Source organism: Anas platyrhynchos, chromosome 2, assembly GCF_047663525.1.
Source record: "Anas platyrhynchos isolate ZD024472 breed Pekin duck chromosome 2, IASCAAS_PekinDuck_T2T, whole genome shotgun sequence".
Taxonomy (NCBI): Eukaryota; Metazoa; Chordata; class Aves; order Anseriformes; family Anatidae; genus Anas; species Anas platyrhynchos.
The window spans coordinates 45,560,667-45,585,538 of NC_092588.1; the positions used below are offsets into that span (position 1 = coordinate 45,560,667).

The 24,872-nt window shown below is 37.2% G+C and overlaps 1 protein-coding gene across 4 annotated transcripts in view; it reads right to left on the reverse strand.

Moving 5' to 3' along the window:
* NOL4 (nucleolar protein 4) overlaps positions 1-24,872 on the reverse strand; it is a 192,754-nt gene that overhangs the window by 143,300 nt on the left and 24,582 nt on the right. For all 4 annotated transcript variants that reach the window (XM_072034644.1, XM_072034643.1, XM_072034645.1 and 1 more), the window contains exons 2-5: positions 16,618-16,767; positions 5,547-5,658; positions 4,923-5,035; positions 674-806 (exon numbers count right to left, since the gene is read on the reverse strand). In XM_072034644.1, the coding sequence (XP_071890745.1) occupies positions 674-806; positions 4,923-5,035; positions 5,547-5,658; positions 16,618-16,767 (508 nt within the window). The remainder of the gene's footprint in view (positions 1-673; positions 807-4,922; positions 5,036-5,546; positions 5,659-16,617; positions 16,768-24,872) is intronic.

The following is a 24,872-nucleotide window of genomic DNA, read 5'->3' on the forward strand; positions in this document are numbered from 1 at the left end:
TGAATATTGCATCCCGTTCCTAGCTCTCAAACAACTGCTCTTCATATATACTTCTCTCTTCTCTCTCATTTCAACTACCAAAACCAACTTTCTCAGCTTTCTGGATTGCCCTGGAAAGGTTTGAGTTTCATTTCATTTTATGCCTGTGTATAGTCACATTTCATATTTAAAAATAATAAAATAATAACACTTTACATATAGTGATCTAAGCACTCACCTGTTGCCTAAGCAACAAGTAAATTAACTTGAAAGAAAAAAAAAAAAAGGAAAGGAAAGGAAAGGAAAGGAAAGGAAAGGAAAGGAAAGGAAAGGAAAGGAAAGGAAAGGAAAGGAAAGGAAAGGAAAGGAAAGGAAAGGAAAGGAAAGGAAAGGAAAGGAAAGGAAAGGAAAGGAAAGGAAAGGAAAGGAAAGGAAAGGAAAGGAAAGGAAAGGAAAGGAAAGGAAAGGAAAGGAAAGGAAAGGAAAGGAAAGGAAAGGAAAGGAAAGGAAAGGAAAGGAAAGGAAAAACACAACCAACTTCATCCTCTTCATGCTGATACAAAGGGAACATACATTTCAAATTACCTAATGAAACTCACTATGAAGAAAAGGACACAGCAGGTACTAAATGAAGGCACAGAATGGGAGAGAGACAAGACAATACCACATTTTCTGTATGAAAAGAGAACCTTACCATCCTGCTGGCCCTGGAGATTCTGAGGACTTTGCATTCTCTCTTCGAGATTTGAGCTGAGGTCAGAGTTCACAGCTGACATCCTAGTAGAGTCACTCATATCAAACTCATCACTTTCTATAGAGCTTTCATCCTGCAAATTGAAAGTTTCAGAGACATGTCAGAAAATATTGTATGCTGTTCACATTATATGTGGAGCTCACCCACTCTAATTCATTTCACTTATACCTGACATGGAATACATTCACATAGTAATACTTCATGTATATAAGTGAACAAGCAAAGCACATAAAGAGCAAGGAATACACAACATTTATGTGATATGATAGTCTGACAAATGCAATTTGATCGACTATGATGATACTGCATAATCACACTCATATCTGTTTCCATAGCATTTTGTAAAACAGGGTTGTAACTAGAGACCCCATGCAAAGTCCTTGTTACTCAGGCATGGCTGGGGAGAGCTCTCCACATTCCATGCCTGAATTTTCTACCTTTCTGAAGCAAGGCAGGTAACCCTGTGCTTACCACTTACAGTAAAATATTTCTAAATTGCAACTTGACCTAATAAGAAACCACAACCAAATTCTCTTATCATGACATCACCTTTACATTGCCATTGTGTTTACAGAAGCATCTATGAAAATGATGAAGATTGTTTAACATGCTCAAACGACAGTCAATGGCAAACCAAAGTAATATAATCACATGAAAATCACTTGGAATTTATTCCATCTCATACATCTTTAATATGACTTATCCATCAAATCCAATTACAGAGACTCTTCTAGTGATGGTAATAGAGTACAAAACGTCACAATTGGAAAGTTTGTCCCCAGTTACACATGCAAAACAGTTTTGTATCTAGTCCCATGAGTGTTCACATACGTGTTTAATATGTGTATAATATGTGTTTGATTTCACTTGTTTCGGTCCCACTGAAGTTCATGCAACCATTTATGGATTAAAAATTTAGTATTCACAAGTCTTATTCTGTAAGCTGTGGAGGCAACATACAAACCTACAGTGCTATATTTTCAGTAACAATTTTTCTGAGATAATTACTCCTGTTATGAAGAAAAGCCATTTCAAGTGCATACAGAAAAATAAGGCAGATAACTTTGTATCCCTTAAAGATTAGTTTAAAATACTTTTCCAATTAACATAAGCCTTTTTGTTTTAAAATCAAAACAAACAAAAAATGAACAAAATTAAAAATTTGTTTTAACAAATAACAGACTGTTGTTTGGGTTGCTTACCAGAAGTAACCTAGAAAAACAGCAAAGTTAACAATTCGATTTACCATGTATTTACTGTGAACTAGTTTCTACAGATGCTACCATTGCTTTCCTCTTTCTAAGCACTTGGCCCTTCGATCAATTCCTCTCTTGGATCTTGGTGTTTTTTCCAGCTTACGTGGGTGTTTCTTGTTGAACCAGGATGGCAGTACCAAATGCCATCCAGGGGTTAGAGAGGAACAACATGCAAGGTGATACTGTTCTGCACCATCACAGCAAGACAATGTCATGTAATGGCACAAACACAGCTTGTTCTCAAAGTTTTATTTAAAAAAAAATGAAATGGAAGAGTGAGGGCTTCTATCGTTGGTACTTCTCTTCCTCACCCAGGCAGGGTGTTAAGCACCCCAGATACAGCAACAGCAAATAAAAGAGCTATGACTTTGTGTGAGCTGGGCACGGGGAGCTGGTGTCCACCAGCCTTGTACCCCAGACAGATGGGGCTGAGGTACACAACAAGCTGGTTCTGGGATTTAGGGAAAATGCATGCTGCTTTCTCATAAAGCAAGATCAAGACACGAATTCCCTAAGATCTTCTGGAACATTATGCTAGTGTTAAGGCACAGTGGTATTTCTCATTGATCCCTGCAGGGATCAGCAAGCAGCAGCTTACATTTTCTATTTCTGAGGCTGGGCAATCTATACGGGCTCCCAATAACACAATTATGATTATCTGCTACTTGCATAGGTATAAAAAAGCAACACCATACATGGGCAGCCTGTGTTTGCCTCTGTAGAGCATCTCCAACTCACTGTACACATTGTGTAAAACACTTTCTGAATTTGATGTACCCACATGGGGAGCATGAGCTGGTAGCTGCTGGCCTTTGTACCAGTTGCAGCACAAATGTAAATTCCCACATGTGAATGAGTTCTCCAGTTAGATCAAGCTTGTTTCCCGTTCATCAATGGCCTCAGATGAAAAATGATGAACTGAGGATGAGAGAACTTGGAGGTTTTCAATCACTGTGCTAGCTGGTTGTGGCATCTCAGTTCACTCCTGTCTCAATTCCACCCCCTCCATAAGAACACAGATATGATTGATGAAACCTTGGAAACAGAACCTTCTTATAAACCCAAGCATGTTTTTAAGTGCATGACATAATCTGAATGTATGCACCAGGAATCTTCCTGCTTTGTACTGTAACATTTCACTGCCATTTTTTTTTTCTCAGTGTACGAAATGTACAGCCTGTGTTTAAAAAGAATTTCTTAGCCATGGTTCTTTGAGAAAGGATGTAAAGATTATCTTGAGAACTCTCCTTGTGTCCACTCTGCCCTGGCAAACACATTATGACTAAAATATATCAAAAACTACTTTTCTTTTTATAAATCCAACATTGCCAACATTTCATACTCGGTAACATCAGAGCTACAAAACTGAGCTGGGCACAGAGATACCAAGCAATGCTGCTTCCTGCTGCCTGTGTATCATTGCCGCTGGTTCATCCAGATGAAAAAATGGTTTAATGAAAATATCAGTTATCAGACCAGAAGGACAACACCAAAATATTCAGGCTATAGAGAAACTGTGGCAGATGGCCCTGATCCATCATGAGTGCCTGACCCTACTGTGGGCTGAGTAATTCTGAAAGAGGGGAAGTGGGGAAACCAAAGAGTCCTTTAACTCCTAAGGCTACTGCAGGGATAAAGCCTCTTACCTCCTGCTGCTTGAAATCCTGCTGCCAGATTCCTAAAAAGGGCCAGCACACACACTAGGCTGCATTTGTGAGTGTGAAGAACCCAGAGTCAAGGAACTCTCCACACACCCTTCCCAAAAAAAATAAATACATAATTTTTTTCAAAAACAAACCGAAGAAATAGGCAAAAGTGAAACAAAGGTCCTGATATTTCTACAAGAGTGACAAAATCCTCATTCTGTGGGGTGCTGAATAATTCATACATCTCCAGCAGTAGCTGATAGCTACTTATTATGAAACCAAATCTGGCTGACTCCACAAAAGTCAAGGGTCACTCAGGGTCTTTGGGATAATGCAGCTGCTAAGGTAGTTTTGGGAGGTTCTCTTTATAAAAATTAATAATTAAAATTTAAAAAATTAAAATAAATAATTTAAATTTAAAAAAATAATAATTTAAATTTAAAAAATAAAGATTTTTTTTTTAATCTTGTAGTCAAGCAGCAGGACTGCTATTTGGCTGGCAAATGGCTGGGCTTCTAAATATTTGGCAGTTCAAATGGTAAATGAACATATTTCTAGGAAAATTAGTGTACTGCAAAAGATTTGGTAGGTGCTCTCCAATTGACAAAGTATCTCTTAATATCTGAGAAAAATCTGAATAAATCACAGAAATAATTTTTGAAATGAATTAAATGCAACTCAACTCCAGTTCTCTCTAAGGAGCTTGATTCTCAGGCTATAGCTCTTTTTTTTTGTTTTTTTTTTGTTTTTTTCACTGTCTTTTTATTTGAGGTTTCAAAAGAACCCCCTACTCTTATTTATCAAGCTTTTTGCCTTAAAGATATCAGCTGATGTTGCTAAGATTTCCATCTATCTCACCGTAACGTGTTGCATCCTGGCTACTAACCTTGAGAACATCATGGCATGCATTTCAGCTGTCAATGGTATTGCTCTCGAGAAGCGGACAATGAAAGTCACTGCTGAGCATAGCGCTAAGTCTGAGGCAAACATGCTGCCCCCCTTATCATTTCCAGTGGTTCAGACAGTAAGAGGGCACCTTCGGGTTCTTTGAAGCAGTAGAACATATTACCCCCAGCCATGGAAGGGCACTAAGTCATGACACTTTCTCTCAAACTGATTACTTGCACACAGCCTTGGTTTGATTTCAGAGTTACTATTCTAGCAATGAATTATAAAGACAGGATCCACATCAACCTTCAGTTCAGTTCCTTGGCTACCACAAAGACAAGCAACAAAGAATATAGGACAACAACAACAACAAAAAACTTAAAAGGTTTCATTTTGTACCTCATCTTGCTGTGAATTTAGTAGCTGCAGTTTCATGTGTTTCATATAGGCCATGGTAATTGGCATATTGTAATCAATCATACTGGTCACCAAAGTTGGAGGTTTTCCATTATCTGTAATAAAAATATTTATTATGCATTATATGTTAGTTGTGGAGGCTACTTCAGCCTACTCGGCAGTCAAAGTCAGACAGTTATGTCATTTAGTTCTAACTTTGGCATTTTCAATTGCTTGTGGGCTGTGCAGATGGAAATCTCCTGAAGAAAAATGGAAATCAAGTTTGAAACCTGGAAAGTGATGAGTACTTCTATCCCAAATGACTACAGCACATGCAGTCTATCTGTTCCTTATGTTTAAGCCTCCATATAAACATTTCCCTAGCAAAATAAATGATTTCCTCCAGATAGAATCATCTTTCTATTGAGGGTGCATATGGTATTACGCTCTGTCCTTAAGCAAAAGCAGAAGATTCACTACCTTCCAGCTTAAGTAAACGAGATGATCTGACTTATTGAACTGTTCCAGTCTACCAAATTTTTATGAACCCTCACTTAAGCTAGGCAAATATAAATGGGTATTAGAAATAAAATTACTTTACATTCCGCTATTTGACACTAAAACTACCTTTATGATCTGCTCCATCTGGGTTTAAATGCATTCTTTTCTGGCACTCTGAGCAGCTCATTAGAAATCGTGTCACCGCTTCTCTCGGTAGGAAGGCATAGGTCTCTGAAATCTGAAAAGAATAACAAAATATAGGTGTTATTATATAAGATGATTGAACATGATTTAACAGAACTGATCATTATATTTCCAAATAAGGCATATTTTCATATAATGCCAGGAAGTACAATGAAAGAGTGTTCTGCGTACTATACAGAATTTCAATAAACATCTATCCAATCTGCCTACTTCTCATCTAGTGGCTAATAATAGTAGATACTGAACAAAATTTCACTCCTATCAATAGGGGCTTCCTTTTCTGTTTATAGTTTTTTTCAATTTCTTTCAGCAAATAGATTCATACATAACTGGCTTCCTGCTGAGGGGCTATTTTTAAAAAAGCAAGCTGAAAAGCATCATTTTTCTTATAACCAATACAAAATAAATAAATAAATAAATAGATAGATAGATAAGCTTGGCTTATATGCTCTATTTGTTTTGATTGTAACAACATGTAGACAGATACAGGATTCAGTGCATTAGCAGTGATGATTTGAATATTTGTGAAGATAGTATTGGAAAGCTTGTGACTTATATTGCAGGGCAAATAAATTATTTTTATTAACAGTTATAGAATTTGGGAGTCACACAAATTTAGAGATTCTGCATCACCTGGAGATACCTTGAAACAATATGTTTTGGTTGTCTCCTTCTTTCAATACAATCATTCTTTCCAACCACATACTCAAGTGTGTCAGAGGGTAGGAGGAATTTTTATTTTTATTAAAAAAAAAAAAAAGAGAGAGAGAGAGAGAGAGAGAAAGGAGAGGAGGAAGGACTTGGAAGGACTTATTGCTGTTTTGAAAGATTGCATTTTTCCCACTTTCTCTCTAGGAATGCATATATCTTTATAGACATTTTTGCCTTGCTGAAAAGGACTTGGTGATGGTTGGTGCCAAGTTGAAAATGAGCCAACAGCAAACTCTGATCACAGATAAAACAAATTTTGTACTGGCTACATAAAGCATATGGCCAGCAGATCAAAAAAAGTTATTATACTTCTTTACTCAGTGCTGGTAAAGCAGCAGCTGGAATGTCATGTCTGGTTTGCCCCTCCACAGTTCAAGAAGGTGGCTCAGAAGCAGGAGAAGGCCTTGTAGCAGACCACCACAGAAGCTGAAGCCCAAAGCAACTGACTTGGACTTGATTTGAGATTTGTTTTGTGTGACAAAGAGTAAGTTATGAGGCAGAGAAAGATCTAATTGCAGCCCACAACTACCTGAACTGGAGTTACAAGAACTGTGGAGAGAAACCCTTCAGAGTTTAGTCACCAACTTCATTGACAACAACCACCAATTGTGGCTTGGGACATTCAGACAAGATATGAGGAAAAACTTCTCCATTAACAGGCTAGGGTACAGGTTTATCAGATGGATAGAAGAATCTCCAACCTTAGATGTTTTCAAGACATTGCCAGGCAAAGCCATGGCTTTTTGTGATTCTATTATACACTCGCATTTTACAGGATGTGTATATATACAGAACAATGCAAGTGTGAAGAATCTCTAGTCCTTCTTTTCCCAACCAAAGTGACTGTTTTGCAATAGAGATGTTTCCCCCCAAAAGACAAAGTCCCAGCAAGAGAGGTTAAAAGAAGAATCAACTGATATCTACTTGTATTCCTTAACTGCAAAACCTGCAGCAGGATTCAGTTTCCTATCAAGAGGCTATGTTGATCCAAGTCTACGTAGGAAGTGCAGAAAGATGGAGGTGGACTGTATGAAAGTGTGCATACAGAAAGGACAAGATACTTTCCTTTAACTGGATGTAAATGGGATTAAATATTGTGCAAAAAGCTTGTGCTCTTCACAAGGATGTTAAGAGCAGGGTGAATGATCTACTTTGTCCCTCTTACACTCCTCTTGACCTGTTTGTCACCTACTTAGTCTGTGTTGAAAGTCACATTTCCTGAAACCCCATGGACCAAATTCATCGGTGACATTGTATTTTGAAATATAGGTGGAATTTAAATTAGTGCTTTCCTGATGTGACATGAGTTTGGTCTGGAAAAACATGGGAAATTACACATTGTAAAATAAGGATTATTCCATCCTGATCATGGTATTGTTGTTCAGGCTGTTTATTGCTTTTGTTTGTTTGTTTTGTTTGTTTGTTTAATATGTAACAGAAATCTTCGTAGAATTATAGATCCATAGATTATCCTAATTTGGAAAGGGACACACGAGAGCCATTGAGCTGAACTCCCAACTCCACACAGGACCACCCCAAAATCAGACCTATGTCTGAAAGCATTGTCCAAACGCTTGTTGAACTCTGGCAGCTCAGTGCTGTGACCACCGCCCTGGGGAGTCTGTCCCAGTGCCCAACTGGGTGCAGAACCTTTCCCTAACCCCCAGCCTGACCCTCCCCTGTCCCAGCTCCATGCTGTTCCCTCGGGTCCTGTCACTGGTCACCACAGAGATCAGTGCATTTGGGAGGAAAAGAAGGGGATTATTTTAAAAGCAAAATTTGTTCTGTGAGAAGAACTGGTATCGATTTTCTTTGGGCCAAAAACAATTTATCTGAAAATGCAGGCACTAAATGAAATCCCTTCTGAATGAGAGATCCTACCAAACATATTTCAGATCATTTTACCTATGTTTTTTTTGTTGTTGTTGTTGTTTTCTTTTTGTACCACTGAACAAATGCCTATTTACCTTTCTAGATTTGAAAACATTGGTTATACTCAGACTTTATGGAATATAAAATGAAAGAACTTACTTAAAATCAGATGGAACTTAGCATTAAGAAAATTGCTAAGTGCACATATGCAGCAAGCTCTCTCTCATAACATTTAACACATTTAACACTGTATTGAAATTAATGGAGCTTACCCATGGATTCATTAGTTGCCTGCATTTGATAGGAATGCTCCATTTATTCTAATCAAACATCTCTGTCGAAATTCCATTTCTGCTCAGAAAAGATGAAAATCCTCCATGGAAAGCAAGTGAGCTAAGTCCCAGATTTGATAGGTATGCTCTACTGACTATAAAGGAACCAGGTTTTATAACTAAATTTTCCACACAGCAGATGCTTGTGTCTCCAACCTCCCACTGCAACACAGTTTTAAGGATGCCCTTCCCTAAATAACATCAGTTTTCACCAACTTCCTCCCCTGTTTACTTTGTAGTTTGAATCAATCACTTTAATCACTTTCAGGCCAAGACTTCAGCTTGTGTAAATTGCCATAATACAATACGTATCAAGTTAAAAGAGATATGTAGAGGACATGACCTACAATTTTCCTTAATCTTGCTTCTTGAATATATCTATAAAATCTCTTTTCAATTTTCAGTGGCAGAAAGTTAAAAAAAAAAAAAAAAAAAAAAAAAAAAAAAAAAAAAAAAACTACTCACACCCCCCAGCAGTGCAGACTCCTGTTTGCTTTTCTCACTGAAGAAGGGTACGTCTAATCCATAAGATGGAGATAGCAGCTTGCTAGCTCTGGCTATGCTCTGAACCAGCTGGCTTAGCACCAAAAGTGGCCTAGATCTCTAATAAAATCAACACAAGGTTGAACATAAAATATTGTATTTTACCTCTAAGTGGAGTTTATCAGCTTGAGCTCAAGGTTGGACTGATGTAGTTCATGGAGCTGGCTTGCGTGTTTTTCAGAGCAAAATGGGGAGGCCCATGACACTTTGTAAGTAACTACACTGAAATACCTTAGTGGTCTGACTTCATCAGAAAAAAAAAATGTTTCTATCCTCTATTCTGTCTGAATGAAAGCAATAATGACTCAGTCCTATTCTCACTGTCTTCTGTAGCACTGCTCCTAGTTCTCTTCTCAAGGCTGTTAGCTAACAAAAATATAGCCAGGCCATATCATTCAGTGATGCCTTGCAATAAAATAATACTATTATAATGCAATTATTAAAAACAAAACAAACAAACAAGCAACAACAACAAAAAAGTGCTTTTACATTTTAAGAAAAAAAAAAGGCAGAAAAGTTAATTTAATTGAATTGGGGGATATTACATTGTTTATATCCATACACTCATGATGCAGACAGGCATATATTTGCTATCATTTACGGAAAACTGGTCATGCATATGTCTCTACCAACCAGAGAACATGCAGCACTGATCTATCATGCTGATATAACATCCCAGATTGCATCCAATTTACCGTATTAATAAAGTATCCCAAGGTGCATCCAAAGAGGGAAACATGACTTGGGTTGCTTAAAAAACAAATTATACACATGCTTTCTTCAAATGTGATGCTTTAGAAGTAGCCTTATATAATTCCTTATTCTTACTGGAGGTTTTATTGCACATTAGTACATCTTCTGTTCCTTTGTAGAAATGCATTGTATCTGGATACAACTGTCCAGTTCATGGACAAACCAGAAAATACACAGATTCGAGCAGGTCGATGTTTAGGTCTTGTGTGCTAGGTATAGCTGTTACAGCTGAATGTTTTTAATATTGTAAAGGGGAAAAAATATGAAGAAGAAACTAGACATCTGGAGCATTAAGCAAAGAGTGCCAAAATAATAAGCGTTTAGTTTACCCCCAAAAGTTACAGGTTAGGAAGCAAAACATTCCCTAACAATATAGTCCAGGCAGGCCTAGATATATTTTGTTTTAACTCTGAACACAAAGGACAGTAAAAACATAGTTGACATCAGTAGCATAAGAGTTAAAACTTTTATGACTTTATTCCACTGTTCATAAGAAGTCTACAGTACAACAGATTTTGACATATATTAACCCTTCCAAAACTTCGCCCAGCAAAAAAGTCCTTCTAAATCTGGAATTGGTCTATGTGCTATCTATTGGATTCTATGCAGAACACAACTACTATGAGGGAAGTAATCCAGTAGCTGACCATGTAATCTGTTTTACACTGGAGCTAAGTGAAGTATGCCTTAACTGTCTATGAGAACTACGTTGCCTTCCCATTTTGTTACTGCGGGCAGAGAAAATGGGCAAAATTAACTTTTTTCTCCCCAAAGTCCAGACGATTTAATTGCAGGACGTTGTGATGATGTAGTTTTCAGAGCTCCATTTTTATTTGGAAAATTAATGAGCACTAAACTGAAAGGCAGATTTTAGGACACATATGGCATAGTCGGAAAGACAAGTGTGAGGAAAGAGAGTGAAATTTTGCAAGTGAACCTATTAACCCCTAAAGCATTAACATGGAGAATGTATGTGTAGTCTGGATGATACGATGTGTCAGAACAGAGAGAATTTTTGGTGTGCGTGTATATTTTTTTAATTAAGGGTAATGAGGTGAAGGGAGATGACTCAAAGAAGAATTCAAAGAGGAGAGAGACAGAGAGAGAGAGAGAGGATGGAAATCTGTCCTGGGCCCAGAGCCATCAAACCAGGTGGCAGAAACTGGTTTCTTGATGACAGGAGGGCAAACCAGCCAACGAAAGTCCTCTCCTTTCCTAAGCAAGAGGTCAGAATAGAAGACTGATGTAAGAAAGCAGATATACTACTGCTGGAGGTTTTATCAAGAGCTCATTACCCTGCTATATTGTGGAAAATGCTGTTCCCTCTCATACTCAACTTCTACTTTACAGCTCCACTCCCTCCCCATGTAAAAAGACAGGCTTTCTGAGAGGGAGGCACATGTTAGCTGGTTCCTTGCCAGGACACTCAAAGCTTGCCCTTTGCAAGAAAGCAGGAACAAGTCAGAAGAAAAAAAGTGAACAGGGCTTGGATGTTTCGCCTTGCACAAAGGAGTAGTGTGGATCCAAGTATTTTAGTGTGCTAAGGTCCTGCACAAACCTCACACTCTTCTGCTTTCCCACGTATAACGTTTGCCTTGGATGGAGACCAGCTAGGGCACAAACCTGCTTTAACCCTGTTTGATGAAGGGAAGGAAGGGCTTGAAGGGAATACAACCTGTGATTTTTATTTTTTTCCCCAAGGAAAACATGTTCAGTGTGGTACTTAGAGGGGACTCACAAGCACATTCTTGGTTTGAGGGTGGAAAAAAGTCATGTCATGTTTCACGATTTGAAGGTTTTTCTTAGGTTGACAGAAAAATATTTATTACTGTAAGAGCAGGATGGAGAACAGGACCCCAGATATTGCCCCACACCTAAGAGAGTCCTGTTATTCCTCAGATGATATATATTTATGTACTACCTTTCTGATCAGAGTCTTGCCTCTAGCTACTTTCCCTTGACACATAAATATCTCCCACATGTTTTGCATGCCTACTTCCCTTCCAGCTCTTCATCTTAGTGCTCTTTTTTCATTCATGGGCTGGGAATTTTATTAACTGACCTATTTCCCCTGCTCAGACATCGCAACCCTCATTCACAACTCAAGTTCACTGCTGCAATGTTTCAAGGCTTTGCACTGTGGCTATGCTGGCTCAACAGGCAGATATCAGATTCACAGGTAAAAGTATTCAAGTGCATAGAATTTCAGGTGTTTAAGGTGGCTGCAAGACTTGCATTATCTGTTCTCAGGTAGATGTTTCACTTAGTGATAGGAAGCTTTGTCGAGATGTAGTACGTTAAGGTGAGGGATTTATTGTTCATAGTTTATTGTTTAAATAACATAAAAATCTATTTTTTGTTTTGTTTTGAAGAATACTGTAGAAAAGTAAAATCTACTCTTAAAAACAGTGCTTGACTACTAAGTCTGGCCTAACTGTCCTCAGAGCTGGACCTGGGAGGAGGCAGAGATATTTCCCTTCTTCAGAATAGAGACAACAGCGTTTCTTGAAAAAATTAATAAGGCTACTGGTTTTTCCTGGTTTGCAGTGAGTGACAAAGAGTTGTTCCTAACAGCTTGAGACTTTTACACTCTGCTACTACTGCAGCCACAACTTTCCCATTTGCTGCCACTTCCAATTCCTCAAAACTTGAATTTAAAATTTAGATACATCTGAATAGTGTAAATCAAGATATGTAGCTCAACAAAGACACAGAGAAGCTAGCTATGCACTTGTTGCACATCTTTCCCACTAAGCCCTACAAATTCTTCACCTGAACATTTCTTTTCTGTATATTCCTGTCTCCGCTCCAACACTGCAGCCTTCCACTCAGGGTCTGATGCCTACACACATCCAAACAGTCCTTTTGGACAGAGAGAAAAATGTTCTATCCCAAAGCAAAGTAGTTCCTCTAGGACACTGAGCTGTACATGAGTGTGAGCAGAGCCACCCATCTGAGGATCCTCTGCACTTTTTCCTGACTGCTCAACCAGCTCTTCTAGGCCATGTGTTTCAATCCACCATCTGTGGAGCATGGTAGCCCAGAAGATCTGGGGAAAACAGGACGGCCAAGGCACTTGTTTGAGCACTGCTGTTATCCTTGGCACCAAGGGCCACTCTCCTTCCACCTTCCTAGTCACTTGTCCTCCTGCTGAGCCGCAGACTTGGCCTGGCCTTGTGTCTCATATCCTGCCTTTGTGAGGGAATCATCTCCCAGACAAGGCCCTCCCTGGGAACCACAGAACTAACCAAAATTATAAATGCATATTAAGTACTCCTTCAGTTTGATGAATGTCAATATTGCAACACTCTGGATGTAATTGAAAAGCATAACAACTCTTGATTTCATTTTACGTATCAAAGTCAGGTCTTTATTTTTGCTGGTGTAAGTCTACCTACAAGTACAGTTATTCTGGCAAGGAACATAGCCCATCAGTTTTGTATTGTATACAAGTCAAGCACTTGAAATGAGCATGAAACCTGCTAGCTAAATGGGAAGTTCACCCTTTTTCATATATTTTCAAGGTTACTCTACCACGTCTTCCACACAGAATATGTACAATTCCCTTCTCTTGTATTAGTGTACAGAGAAGAAAAAAATGGACCTTATTCTAATCTTAAATTGAATTAACTTAAGATTAAGTTTGAATAACAAATGCCTTCCTAATATTTTTTAGAATTTGTGCCAATAAATCCTAAAGTTTGAGTTTAGTACATCTCTGTACCATGAAAATTTTGTAAGCTCCCTTCCAATATACTGCTCCTTTAGAGGTACCAAGCACCACAAACTATTTACCTTCCTGTGCAGCACCACTGTAGGAAGTCCACAGAAATAAGTTGCAAAAACACCATTCATTTCCACACAGTTAATATAAACAAGTCACTATAGAATAGAGATTTGTAATTGAGCCTGTAGCTGTTCTGAACATGTTTTCAGAGAGAAATACTGACAAATTTGAGCACTCCAACACCTGGGGTGACACTTTATCAAAAATGAGAAGACAGTACCAATTCCAAATTTTTTACTCCATATAAATGCAGCGGTTAATTAAGTTACCTTTGACAATTTCATTACCTTTTTAATCATGCTTGAGTACTGTTCAAAATTTTGAATGGAGCAGGTTCACAATTGAAAATAGAGATCCATACATATATAAGCAAATTAATTACTTGAAATTACTATGTTGCAACTCTTAGGGCTGTGCCATCTATTTTTTTAGAAATATCCAGGTACTGAAAATCCATGACAGTATTTATGAATTTTGAAACTTTAGCAATTTTGTATAAAAAGTGGGGTGGGTTTCTCCCAATTGTTTTTCTGATAAAACATTCCAGTTATCCAGTCAGAGAGCAGAGGCAATGTGGTACAGGAATTATGAATATGAGCAATGCCAGGAATTCCATGCCTTGAATTATGAATAACAAATAGCAGTTATAGTATACAGTTGCAAACAACGCTTCCTGTAAAAATTGTTAGCTCAAACTGTTTGGTGAAGGCTTATGTATGTTATATACATTTACAGATGTTAAGGATCATTCATTTTTGACTTGTGAATAAAGAAACAAGATTAAATTAATCTTGTTTCCAATTCACTTAATAAAATTAAACCCCGCCAAAGTACTTTAGTTTGATTTATAAAGCTCTTAGGGTACAATTTTTGTAAGACAGTTGCCCAAGACACTACCTCTTTCCTGCAGCATCATCACAGAAGGAGATACTGCATGGCATTCGAGTCATTTTTTTTTCTCTTTTTTTTTTTTTTCTTTTTAATATATGGAAATGTTTTAAAATTATATATGTAAATCCTGTCTTTGGGAAATATGACTCAATGCCCATAGCAAACAAATAAGCAATAAAATGAATACAAAAATATTACAGACTTTGATAATGATATAGAAATTTCTATTTGGGCACCTTGATTATCTGCTCATAGCAATGTAGTAAACCCATGTCTCAATTACAATAAAAGTTAACATCACATGAAGAGTGTGGTGTAGGCTATTGAATCTGCACAAATTGTTCTCACGAAAAAGACACTACTTGTCTTTCATGCTGTTCACAATAAAAAAAAATTCTTATCTGTCCTGGAATCATGAGATTCTTATAGCAGTAAATATTATAGTTAGTATATATTATACATTAGTAAATATTATTTATAAATATCTATAATAGTAAATATTATACATGTCCTATGCATTTGTAGGATTATGACTTGAAGCACTCTATTTATACTTGGCAACATTCCTTACACTTATATATTATTCTATAAAGTTTGAGATCTATATCTCTGAACAGCTTACTGAAGTAAAACAAAATAGAAAGTCAATGAAAATATTACTTTTCTAATGCTTTCTAAAACACGGTGCCAAGTATAAAAATGGCTGAGGTGTTAGATGAAAATTAATTTAGACAGTTTGTGTTCATCCTGAAATATCACTCCAAGCCTTACAAAGCACACCCAGATGACTGGTGTCTTCCTTCATACATCTACTTTCAGGTCAATACTGCCGGGAACAAATTATAAGGAGCATTGCCAAGAGCTTATCACACAACAAACTGTCTGAAATAGCCTATAAATAAAATATTTGTAAAGGGATTCAGAGATACATAGTAAAGATTGTTATATACCTGGGGGGAGGGGGGGGGGTGCATCAGGGAGAGAAACAGTAATGGAAAGAAAGACATTTCTTCTAGCTAGATTTTGAGATATGGATAGAAAAACATGAAGTGCCAATACATTTTGTGTGCATTTCTCTAAAAATAGTTGGCATGACTGCAAGTTGATTGTAAGGTTAAGAACACTGTATTCAAGGTGATGGATCACCTTAGGACCCCATGCACAGTCCCAGGCCAGCTCCATCCCTCTGGGGCCATGGGGAAAAGTCCAGCAGCTGTAAACAGCTGGGCAGGTGGACCAGGTTCAGCCATTCAGTTTGCCTGGCACTATCACATCCCTGTGCATGAAGGATCGGCCATTGGAGTCTAAGGAAGCACGCATATCTCAGGCACCATGGGAAAGAGTAGTACATGTTTTGTCAGTTCTCCATAAGCAAAGAAAGTGTTTATATTTGTGCCACTAAACACAAAAGCTACTTACCATTCTTTTATGGCAGTGGCCAAACTGTTTAGTTCAAGCAATAAAACACAATTAGAAATCTTAGAAATAATACTTTCTTTTTTTTTTCTACTCAGCCAGTGTATACAGATTTGGCAGCTGCCCTCTCAACACTCCTCTCGTCGTACCTAGTAGCTGTCTGGCCTTTTCAGTTTCAGCAAGTTACAAGTTTTCATACCATTAAGCCAAAAACAATACTTAGTCAGCAGCAAGAAACTATAAGGAAACCTCATTCATATGCTGAAGTACAGCACCTCATTTAGCAAAGTTGTGACAATACTTTATAAGTCTTCTTTCAGAATACATCCTATTAATAGCAATGAATTAATATTGAGCTATTAGAGAAATTGTCAAACCATTATAGAAAGCATAAAATCTCTGCTTGTACCAGTAAGAACATCTCTACTGAAGCCAATGCATCTGGCCCTTATAGCACAGGATGTGTGGCCCTCCTGATTTCTAAACTGTATGTTGTCATGCAGTATTGAAAGATCTCAGACATAAATTTGAAGGTGAAGGCTGCAGCACTAATCCAGCTGGAAGGAAGAAATAAAACAAAAAACAGAAAACACAAATTGCAAGCCATGTGACTAAGCCCAAATAACTCACACTTTTAGAGACTATTGTTTACTTTTAGTTGGTTGGTTGTTGTCTTTTTTTTACTTACTGCTTTATACGTTCTCTTTTGTCCAGCATGTTTTCTGATTTGTTCTCCATTAGGCCCAGTTTCAACATGCATGGAATAGATAATGTCAAAGAAATCTTCTACCACGGCTACCCGCCGTAAAGACAGCTTCTCATCTACACCTACTCCATCCTGAAAAGAAAAAAAAAGAGAAAGGAAAAAGTAAGGAGGAGAGGAGGAATAGGTAAGTGGTGATAATCATGGGACACATTCTCTTTTTTCAGCAAGGAGTTAAAGACCTTCCTCTGAGATCTGAAGGTCACCCAGACATGTCTGTGAATGACAGAAATAGTAAGGTAAAAAAGTTGTATGATCAGAAGGATCATATGACACTATCCCTTGCAAACGGTCCGTTTTGCCAAGCCAGGGCATTTGGTTTCTTGACAGAAAGTGATCTTTCATTATTTCAAAAATGAAACAAAAAGTATCCGTGTTTGTTTCTCCAAATGCACAAATGACATTCAAAGGCAGAAGCAGTCCCAGTCGTAGCGCACAAATGCATTATGTGGCTGTTAATAAGAATGCAACAACTCTTTCATCCTCTCATTCCCCTCCCAGTAAATCTGTACCTAGCATTTCATAAAGGTATTTAATAAAAGGTTTTAATTCACAGGTGACAGAGCTGACTGTAATTATGAATACAAAGGAAGTTGTTATAAACAATTTAGCCCCAGAAAACCTGCTTGAAAATGTACTGCATGAAGACATACCACAATAAAAGGAAAAGAAAGAGGTATTTCTGAGATGTGTGCTTTTGAACACAGATGTCAGATTGGAATGAGTGACAGAAAAGTGAGGACATCTACCAACTGATTTCCAAAACTGACAGTGCCATAGCAGCTAAAGGCTTCTAAATAGAAAGAGTCCCCCATGGCTCTGAGATTAATCAGCATAGTTCAATTTGGACCATCTATATGAGGACTTTTTGTTTTACAGCTGTCTATGGATTCAGTTCTAATGAAGGGGAAAGAACTGGGAATCTTTTTTTCCAGGGCAAGCAGCTATGAAGCAGGCTGTGTTTTGCAGTACAAAATAAGTTTTTGAGGAATAAAGTGAGAATGGCCAATTCACTTACAGTCCAGTTCAGTCTTTGTATTTAGACCTCAGGAAGCAACAGTGTCACCTAGCCCTTATGGAGAGACTCCCATTCCATGAGCAATTCCTAAAATTTCACTAACCACCTGCATGAAAATTCTGTGGCACCATGGCAGGTTCTGGTATCAGCATCAGTAAGAATTTGTTTGATACTGCCCACCACTGTTGTGTATTTAAAAAAAAAAAAAAAAAAAAAAAAAAAACCTTTAGAGATGGGGCAATACAAAATCCAGATTTTTGCAGTTTTAATCTTTAGGGGAATTCACACGTGAGCTCTGCAGGGGGACCCAGCCTCAATCATTATTTTCTCACCACCCAAACAGCTCGGTGGGATCCCTAATGATTTCAAACACTCTTATTATGACGACAGTGTTATCTCACACCACTCTCAGAACACTCAGAAGTTTATAGTGTTGATTAACTGATAAAGATTTAATCTGTTTATTACTAATGAGTTTTGTTTTAGGAAATTTCCTACGGGGGAGCTCTCTTTTTTAATTAAAGAGAAAGGCATTACAACGATATTAATTTAAAACCTGAGATGCCACATCAGCAGAACTGACACATAAACATTAAGAACATATTCAAAGAAGAACCTCAAAAAGAAAATTCTTTTTGCTGCTATTGGTGGCCATACTGCGCAGTGCTCTTTTTTGGTAGTCCCATCTGTCCCCTCACTGGACACAAAGAGGCAGGTAGACATGATGTGGATGTGCTCTTCAAGTTGTGTTTCTCCTTTCAGCTGAATAAAACAACAAGTGTCACTACTCCTTTCAAAAAAAAAATACAAAATAAAATAAAATGTACACAATCCTATGTCATGCCTTCTAATTGAAATACCAGAAAATGAATAGAAACTTTCAAAATCTTGTCAGTCAAAGAGGGTAGGAAAAAATGATGTACACTAAGTGGAAACTCCTTCAGGGTAAGACAGAACTATTACTTAGCAACTATACTCCTAACTTCATCATAAATATATGTGGTTGGGCCTGGGCAATGAGTAGGTCAGGCTTCATTCCGCATGGTGCTGCATAAGGTAGATCCTGTTTCAGAAAGTCTGCAGTGTTTAAAAGGTGCTGAACTGCTGCAAGTAAGCTGTGAAGTACATCTGGCTCAATGCAATACTCTGCAGAGACAACTTAAAATGCAGAACCAATACACCAGATGAGTAGCTTGAATGAGAATGAGATAGCTATTTACTAAGACTTTTGATATCCCAGTACTGACATCCCAGCAAGGAAAAAGCTGGGTAAATGATACAACCCCAAATCTCCATTTAAACTATAATGTCTATGAAGTGGATGCAGTTGTATTACTTTCATACCACGTGCCATTACACTACACTTTTATCCTGAAATTGCTATTTTATAAAGGCATTAACAAAGCCGCTCTACTTTATAAGCTGGCTTTCGGTAAAATTTTCACAGTGCCTAAGGGGACATTTTTTTAGCCTCAACTAAGTCTAAAAAGAGATGAAGGAGGGAATACATGATAATGTTATTCAGATGTCTGAAAGGCTATGAAATGTCCACAAGGGACAGGACAAGTAATAGGCTTAGACCACGGCAAGGGAGATTTACATTATACATTATGAAAAACTTACTATAGACGTGGATAGTCAAGTACAGTAACAATTTGCCTGGGGAGGTTATGGGATCTCTGTCACAGGAGAATTTTGAGACCAGGTTAGACAAGTATCTGTCAGGGATGGTTTGAGTAAATCCTCTCTTGGATAGACCAGATATTAATTGAGTCCCTTCTTGATAACTCCATGACAGAGAACCTCAAAGACCACGTTCAAAGCAACTTGGGTACTAACAGCTCTAAGAGAGTAAGAAGGATATTTATAAATCACTGGGGTATTTTAAGGCTTTTTTTTTTTTTTTCATCATGGCAAGAGCCCAAGTCCCACTTTCAAAAATGACTTAAGGATAGAATCCTCACTGAATGTTTCTCTTCAAAACTTGGACTTAGACTCTTAAATCTTTTAGGCTGACTCTCATCTCATTTGTTTTAGCCATCACAGAGTTATGCCCCTATTCTAAATCAGTTTCCAAAGATTCCTCTGTGGTTATCAATGTAGTAGGTGCTGCCAAAATGCAATTCATCCTTGTAGGAACTGGAATACGATCAGTCTCTACCAGTGAAAAAGTTACTTTATTTTACTCTTTGCATTGTTACATTGCAGGTTTTTCTTGTTTTTATCTTTATTCAGCCATCTTCCTATGTGCTTAGGATACAAATAAATAGATGTTTCTTTTCCTTTTCAGCCCTACAAATTGCATTTGCACTGAGATTGAGGTTGTTTATTTGTTTCTAGTTATTGACATAAAGAATACATTTCTGGACAGAATTGACTTTTACTGACAGTTGTTCACCTCTCGCAAACTGCTAAGGATCCCTTTGAACAATGATGTTTGCATCTCCTTTACTGAGGTGGAACCTGCAGGGCTAGCAAAGCTTGCCAATGATGCAAACATATAAAAACCTTAGTGCAAACTGCAAAAACATCTATTAAATAAAAGGCCATCATTTTAGCAGTTACTTTGCAGAGGATTTAACACAAGCCTTTAAAATTAAAACCACCAAAACAAAAGTGCTTGTAGTTTCTTGCTTGAGAATACCTGGCATCATCTCATGTTGAAATTTCATGGGGGAAATATGTCTCATAAACATCCTCTTGTTTCATGAATGAATATAACTATTGGCATCTTTACAATGTTTGAAAAATCTTCCTATAAACACATGATAAAAGGAAATGGAAAATAAAAGTAAAGGCTTGGTTGGTGGTTTTATAAAATGTGCAGATCTATAAAAACCTCTTGTAAAAACATCAAAGTCAGAAACATCTACAAATCATTAGGGGTAGATGGAAATAACAATCAACCTAAATATTTAATTACATTACGTAAATCACACACAAATGTAAGACTCCTTTGAATGCTGCAATATTTGTGTAACATTTTTCTGACACAAACCAGTTTAGATTACAGAAGAGGTGAAGCACATTCATGCCATCACACCTCTGCTGCCTAGTATCACGTTTTTCTGTCTTTCATATGCATTTTCATTGAATAGACAGCAGTCTTTTTGCTGACTGAAACACTGTACCCTGAGTGCACTATATATCCTTACAACAATTTCTGCATATAACATAGACTCATTGTTAGCTCATACATAACGACGTGATTGTGTGCAGGTATTTCATTCCTTTTGAACTGAATACAGAAAAATTTTGTATCATAAGCGTTAGCAGGAACCAGTAGTTTATGTATAACATAATCCTTACATATCTGTCTGCAGAAATAAGTTAAATGATCACACTGAAAATCCCGTTATTTGTTACTGCCTTTATCTGCTTGCTCAGTAACTGTAAAAATATTAGTATTTAAGAAGAGTGATGACCATTTAAGAAAGTCTCTTGCTCCCATAGAAACGAACAAATCTATTTTCATAAGTACACTGATTTGAATTCTCAGGTTATTAGTACATCCATTTGAATATCTAACTCTCCTGTCAACGCAGCGTAAATCTACAATAGATCAAAAAAATTAGCATTTTCTAGCTGTTATTAAGTGGTGTAAAAATAAATAAATTGATCATTTCTATCCAGTTCCTAATGGGAGGTGTCTATAAGAGTAAAAGGGGCATTTATTATTTGAAATGTATTGTTTCTGCTACTCGTTATATGATCCATGTGAACAGCTAGTATCATCTTCTACCAGCAGATGGAGACAAGAAAAATCAAAGTTACATTAAGGCAGATGTACACCATTACCACCTGACAAGACCTCTATCTGGAACTTTTAGAGGAATAAACCCTATAAAGAATAAACCTAAAAGCTTGGATGTGACATTATCAAGTCAAATTTTATTGTGGAAATAAATCTTGAAAACTAAAAGAATTAAGTGAAGTAAAATGGCAAATTAATACGTCATTTGAGATGAAAGACTAAAACTAAACAATGGACACAAAGCTTATGAGTTTCTTCTGAACAGAAGTTTTATGGAAGTTTTAGGTGGAAAAAAAAAAAAAAAAAAAAAAAAAGTCCTCTGTTGTCCTGATGGGGAAGCTTAAAAGACCCAATAAATACTAAGAGAGACCAAATAATTTCTGAGTATAAGTCCTGTATTCCTTTGTCTCTTGGACTGGTCCAGATTATGAGAAAACACCAAAACAAAATCTCTGTCAACAAACCATAACACAGGAAATGCTGAGTGCCAAATGAATGTAAAAGATCTCACTTAAAAGGACTGTCCTAGTGAGAAGTTTCAGGTGAGGTCATCTTTTTGGTATGAATCATTCGCTGTACTAAATTAAGCTCTAGCAGTTACAGATAATGGATTGTGAAAACCAGCTTGCCAAACAGCAAAAGGAAGGTCTGTCACCTTTATTTCCTTGAAATGTAGTAACATGGGAAAGGGAATGATTTCATGACAGACAAGGTACCTCCAGAGGTATCTTTGGAATCCCCTTTGTCCCTTTGGCATGAACAGGATAATAACTTGGCCAATGTCTCTGAGAGAAATATTTAAAGCTCTTTCCATGTTGGAGATGGACAGAAACTTTTCTTTTTCCTCTGTCTTGGGAGAATTATGGATGGACAAGCAGACAGAAGTTAGACTGCAGACTTCATAGTTAAGAGCTATTTCTTAACTAAGGTCTGGATGCTGTTTTGCCTCAGCACACTGACACTTGGCTTTTTTCTTTCTTCTTATGCTTTTAAACATTCACACAACCATTCTGAATAAAAATGAGTCACAAGACAGGCCGCATTTGACTATTTGTTAAGTCTGTTGATCCAGGCTAACCAAAGACCATGAGCGGTATCTATATAAGCAAGCAGAGCGGCACCAGAGGAGCAGATCCGTAAAGCAAAGCAATTGATACCAATGAGCTGATTCCATCCTGCATATATTTCAGCCTAGCATTAGTCTGGTCCCTGGCTTGTCCCTTTGGACTCTCACCACTGGTTGCAACCCAGGTGCGCATGTGTTAAAAATGCCAGTTTTCTTTTACTGAAAGTATCCAGTTCATGCACTGAAAAAGCACTGGAGGTAAAACAAAGCACAGGCAGTGAGTGAGATCAGGAGATCTGTTTCAAGTGCATTTTCCTTTTCCAAACCAAAATCCTAGTGCAGGTGCAGCCATAGCTTCTTTAGTACAACCACCATTTTTCACATATGCACTTTGGGTAATGTGATGAACATTACCCAAATAGATGAGGAAGTCACTTACGTATCTAGCTGAGGGGCACACACTGCCCCAGTGTGACTGGGGAGAGCAGAAGGAAGGAAGAAGCTGAACAAACACATATTCTAACATGGAGGCCATATTTGACATGTTACTCCCTCTACCTGCCTCCTATCCAGCAAATTCCTGCCTGCTTAGCCTGCTGAAATGAAAGATGAAGCCTTCATCACTAGTCTTATTACAGCTTGCCTCTTTTGCTTTTCTTTGTTTCCTGACAGAGAAAGCAAGTTAGTGCTGTATTCTGTCTACAGAACTATCTGGAGTTGGTATATTTAATATAGGAACAATAAACCCATATGCATCATTTTTAGTGAAAAGTATGGAAAATTTCCAATTAAACCAAAGCTAGAACTATACAGAAAGAAAGGAAGATAACATATAACACCTCCAGGAAGACTGCACTTTGCACTTTTGGTTATTTCTAACACCGGGAAAACAAATTAACTCAGCAAATTGCAATTTTTCTTGTGATAGATTTGAATTTAGCTATAATTCATGAATGAATTCTTCATTTTAAACAACAGAATTATAGATTATTATATTATCCTTATAGAGGAGAATTCCTGATCTTACACTGCTTCCAAGTAGTTTGTGCAGAAGTCTATATTTAAAACGACAGTGACAACTATTTCTTTTTTATATACATGTAATATTTACCAGATTGTATTATTTCCTGTTCTCTGAAGGATGCTGTCTGTTTTCTAGTGAGTTAGTTTTCTATTAGAGCTAATTAAGTTTTGTCTTTGAAATCTTTTTTTTTTTTTCTTTTCTTTTTATCTTCATTGCATTTCTGAAAATATTCAATAGATTTCACTTGCCCTTTACAAACCCTTTGTTCTGTAAGCAGCTGAGAGGTACTACACTTAGCTAGGACAGGAAGGATAACCAAACAGAGGCGGAGTGTAACATAACCAAATATCATCCGAACTTTTTGCTTGAGCTCACATTCATGATCAAAGTTTTAATACACTTATTCCCTCTTGGTGATTCATTAGAGGACTAATGAGGAACAGAATTTTCTATAATTGTGTGAATTCTAAGAAATGGCTCTTTTTAAGCTTAAAAAACAGCCCAGGCTTCAGTTCTACCAAGAAACATGATGAAAGTGTGTGAAAATTTGTCCTATTACACTAATCTGTTATTCTTTGACTGAAAGTAAAACTGAGCATAGAGGTAATTATTAGGATAGCTATAAAATATGATTTCTCCTAGCAAACCAAAAAAAAAAAAAAAAAAAAAAAAAAAAAAGTTAAAAAGTTCAGATATGTTATTCTGAGTAGTAATTTTTCTGTATCCATTCAATTGTACTAAAAAAAAATGTAAATATATCATCAGGCTAAAGCCCCAAAACAGAAGGACAGCAAGCCATCAAAGCAGAAGTGACTATGAGTAGTACAAATACTGAAATTACAGTCTCTTTAAACACTTTTTCATGTGTATGTGCTCTTCATACGTTTTATGTAACAATTATATCATCCAAACTGTTAACAGCTACCTGAAGACTTTTACAGAGTAGATAGCTAGAAGTTTAGCAGGGTAACTGCCATCTCAGTCTTACAGGGAAGCTGGAAGGGTCGGCTGCTACTCGTGGATATTTTGAAGATATTTTGAAGATATTTTGAAGATATTCCCCAGTCTAAGTTCAGCACATTGCATACTAATTTCTATGAGACTTTGTTTCTAAAAGTTACTAGAAATGACAGTATATGCAAAACTTAGCTTTACTTTTGTCTTGGAGCATTTCTTTGTATCTATATAGCATTTCTGTGAGAATAGTAATGATTGTTTGTCCCAAATAAGTTTACCAGAATAAAACAACTAATTCTCTTCTAATATTTTTTGACTTTAGGGGATATTAAAATTAATGGGGTTTGGTCCTAGATTGGTC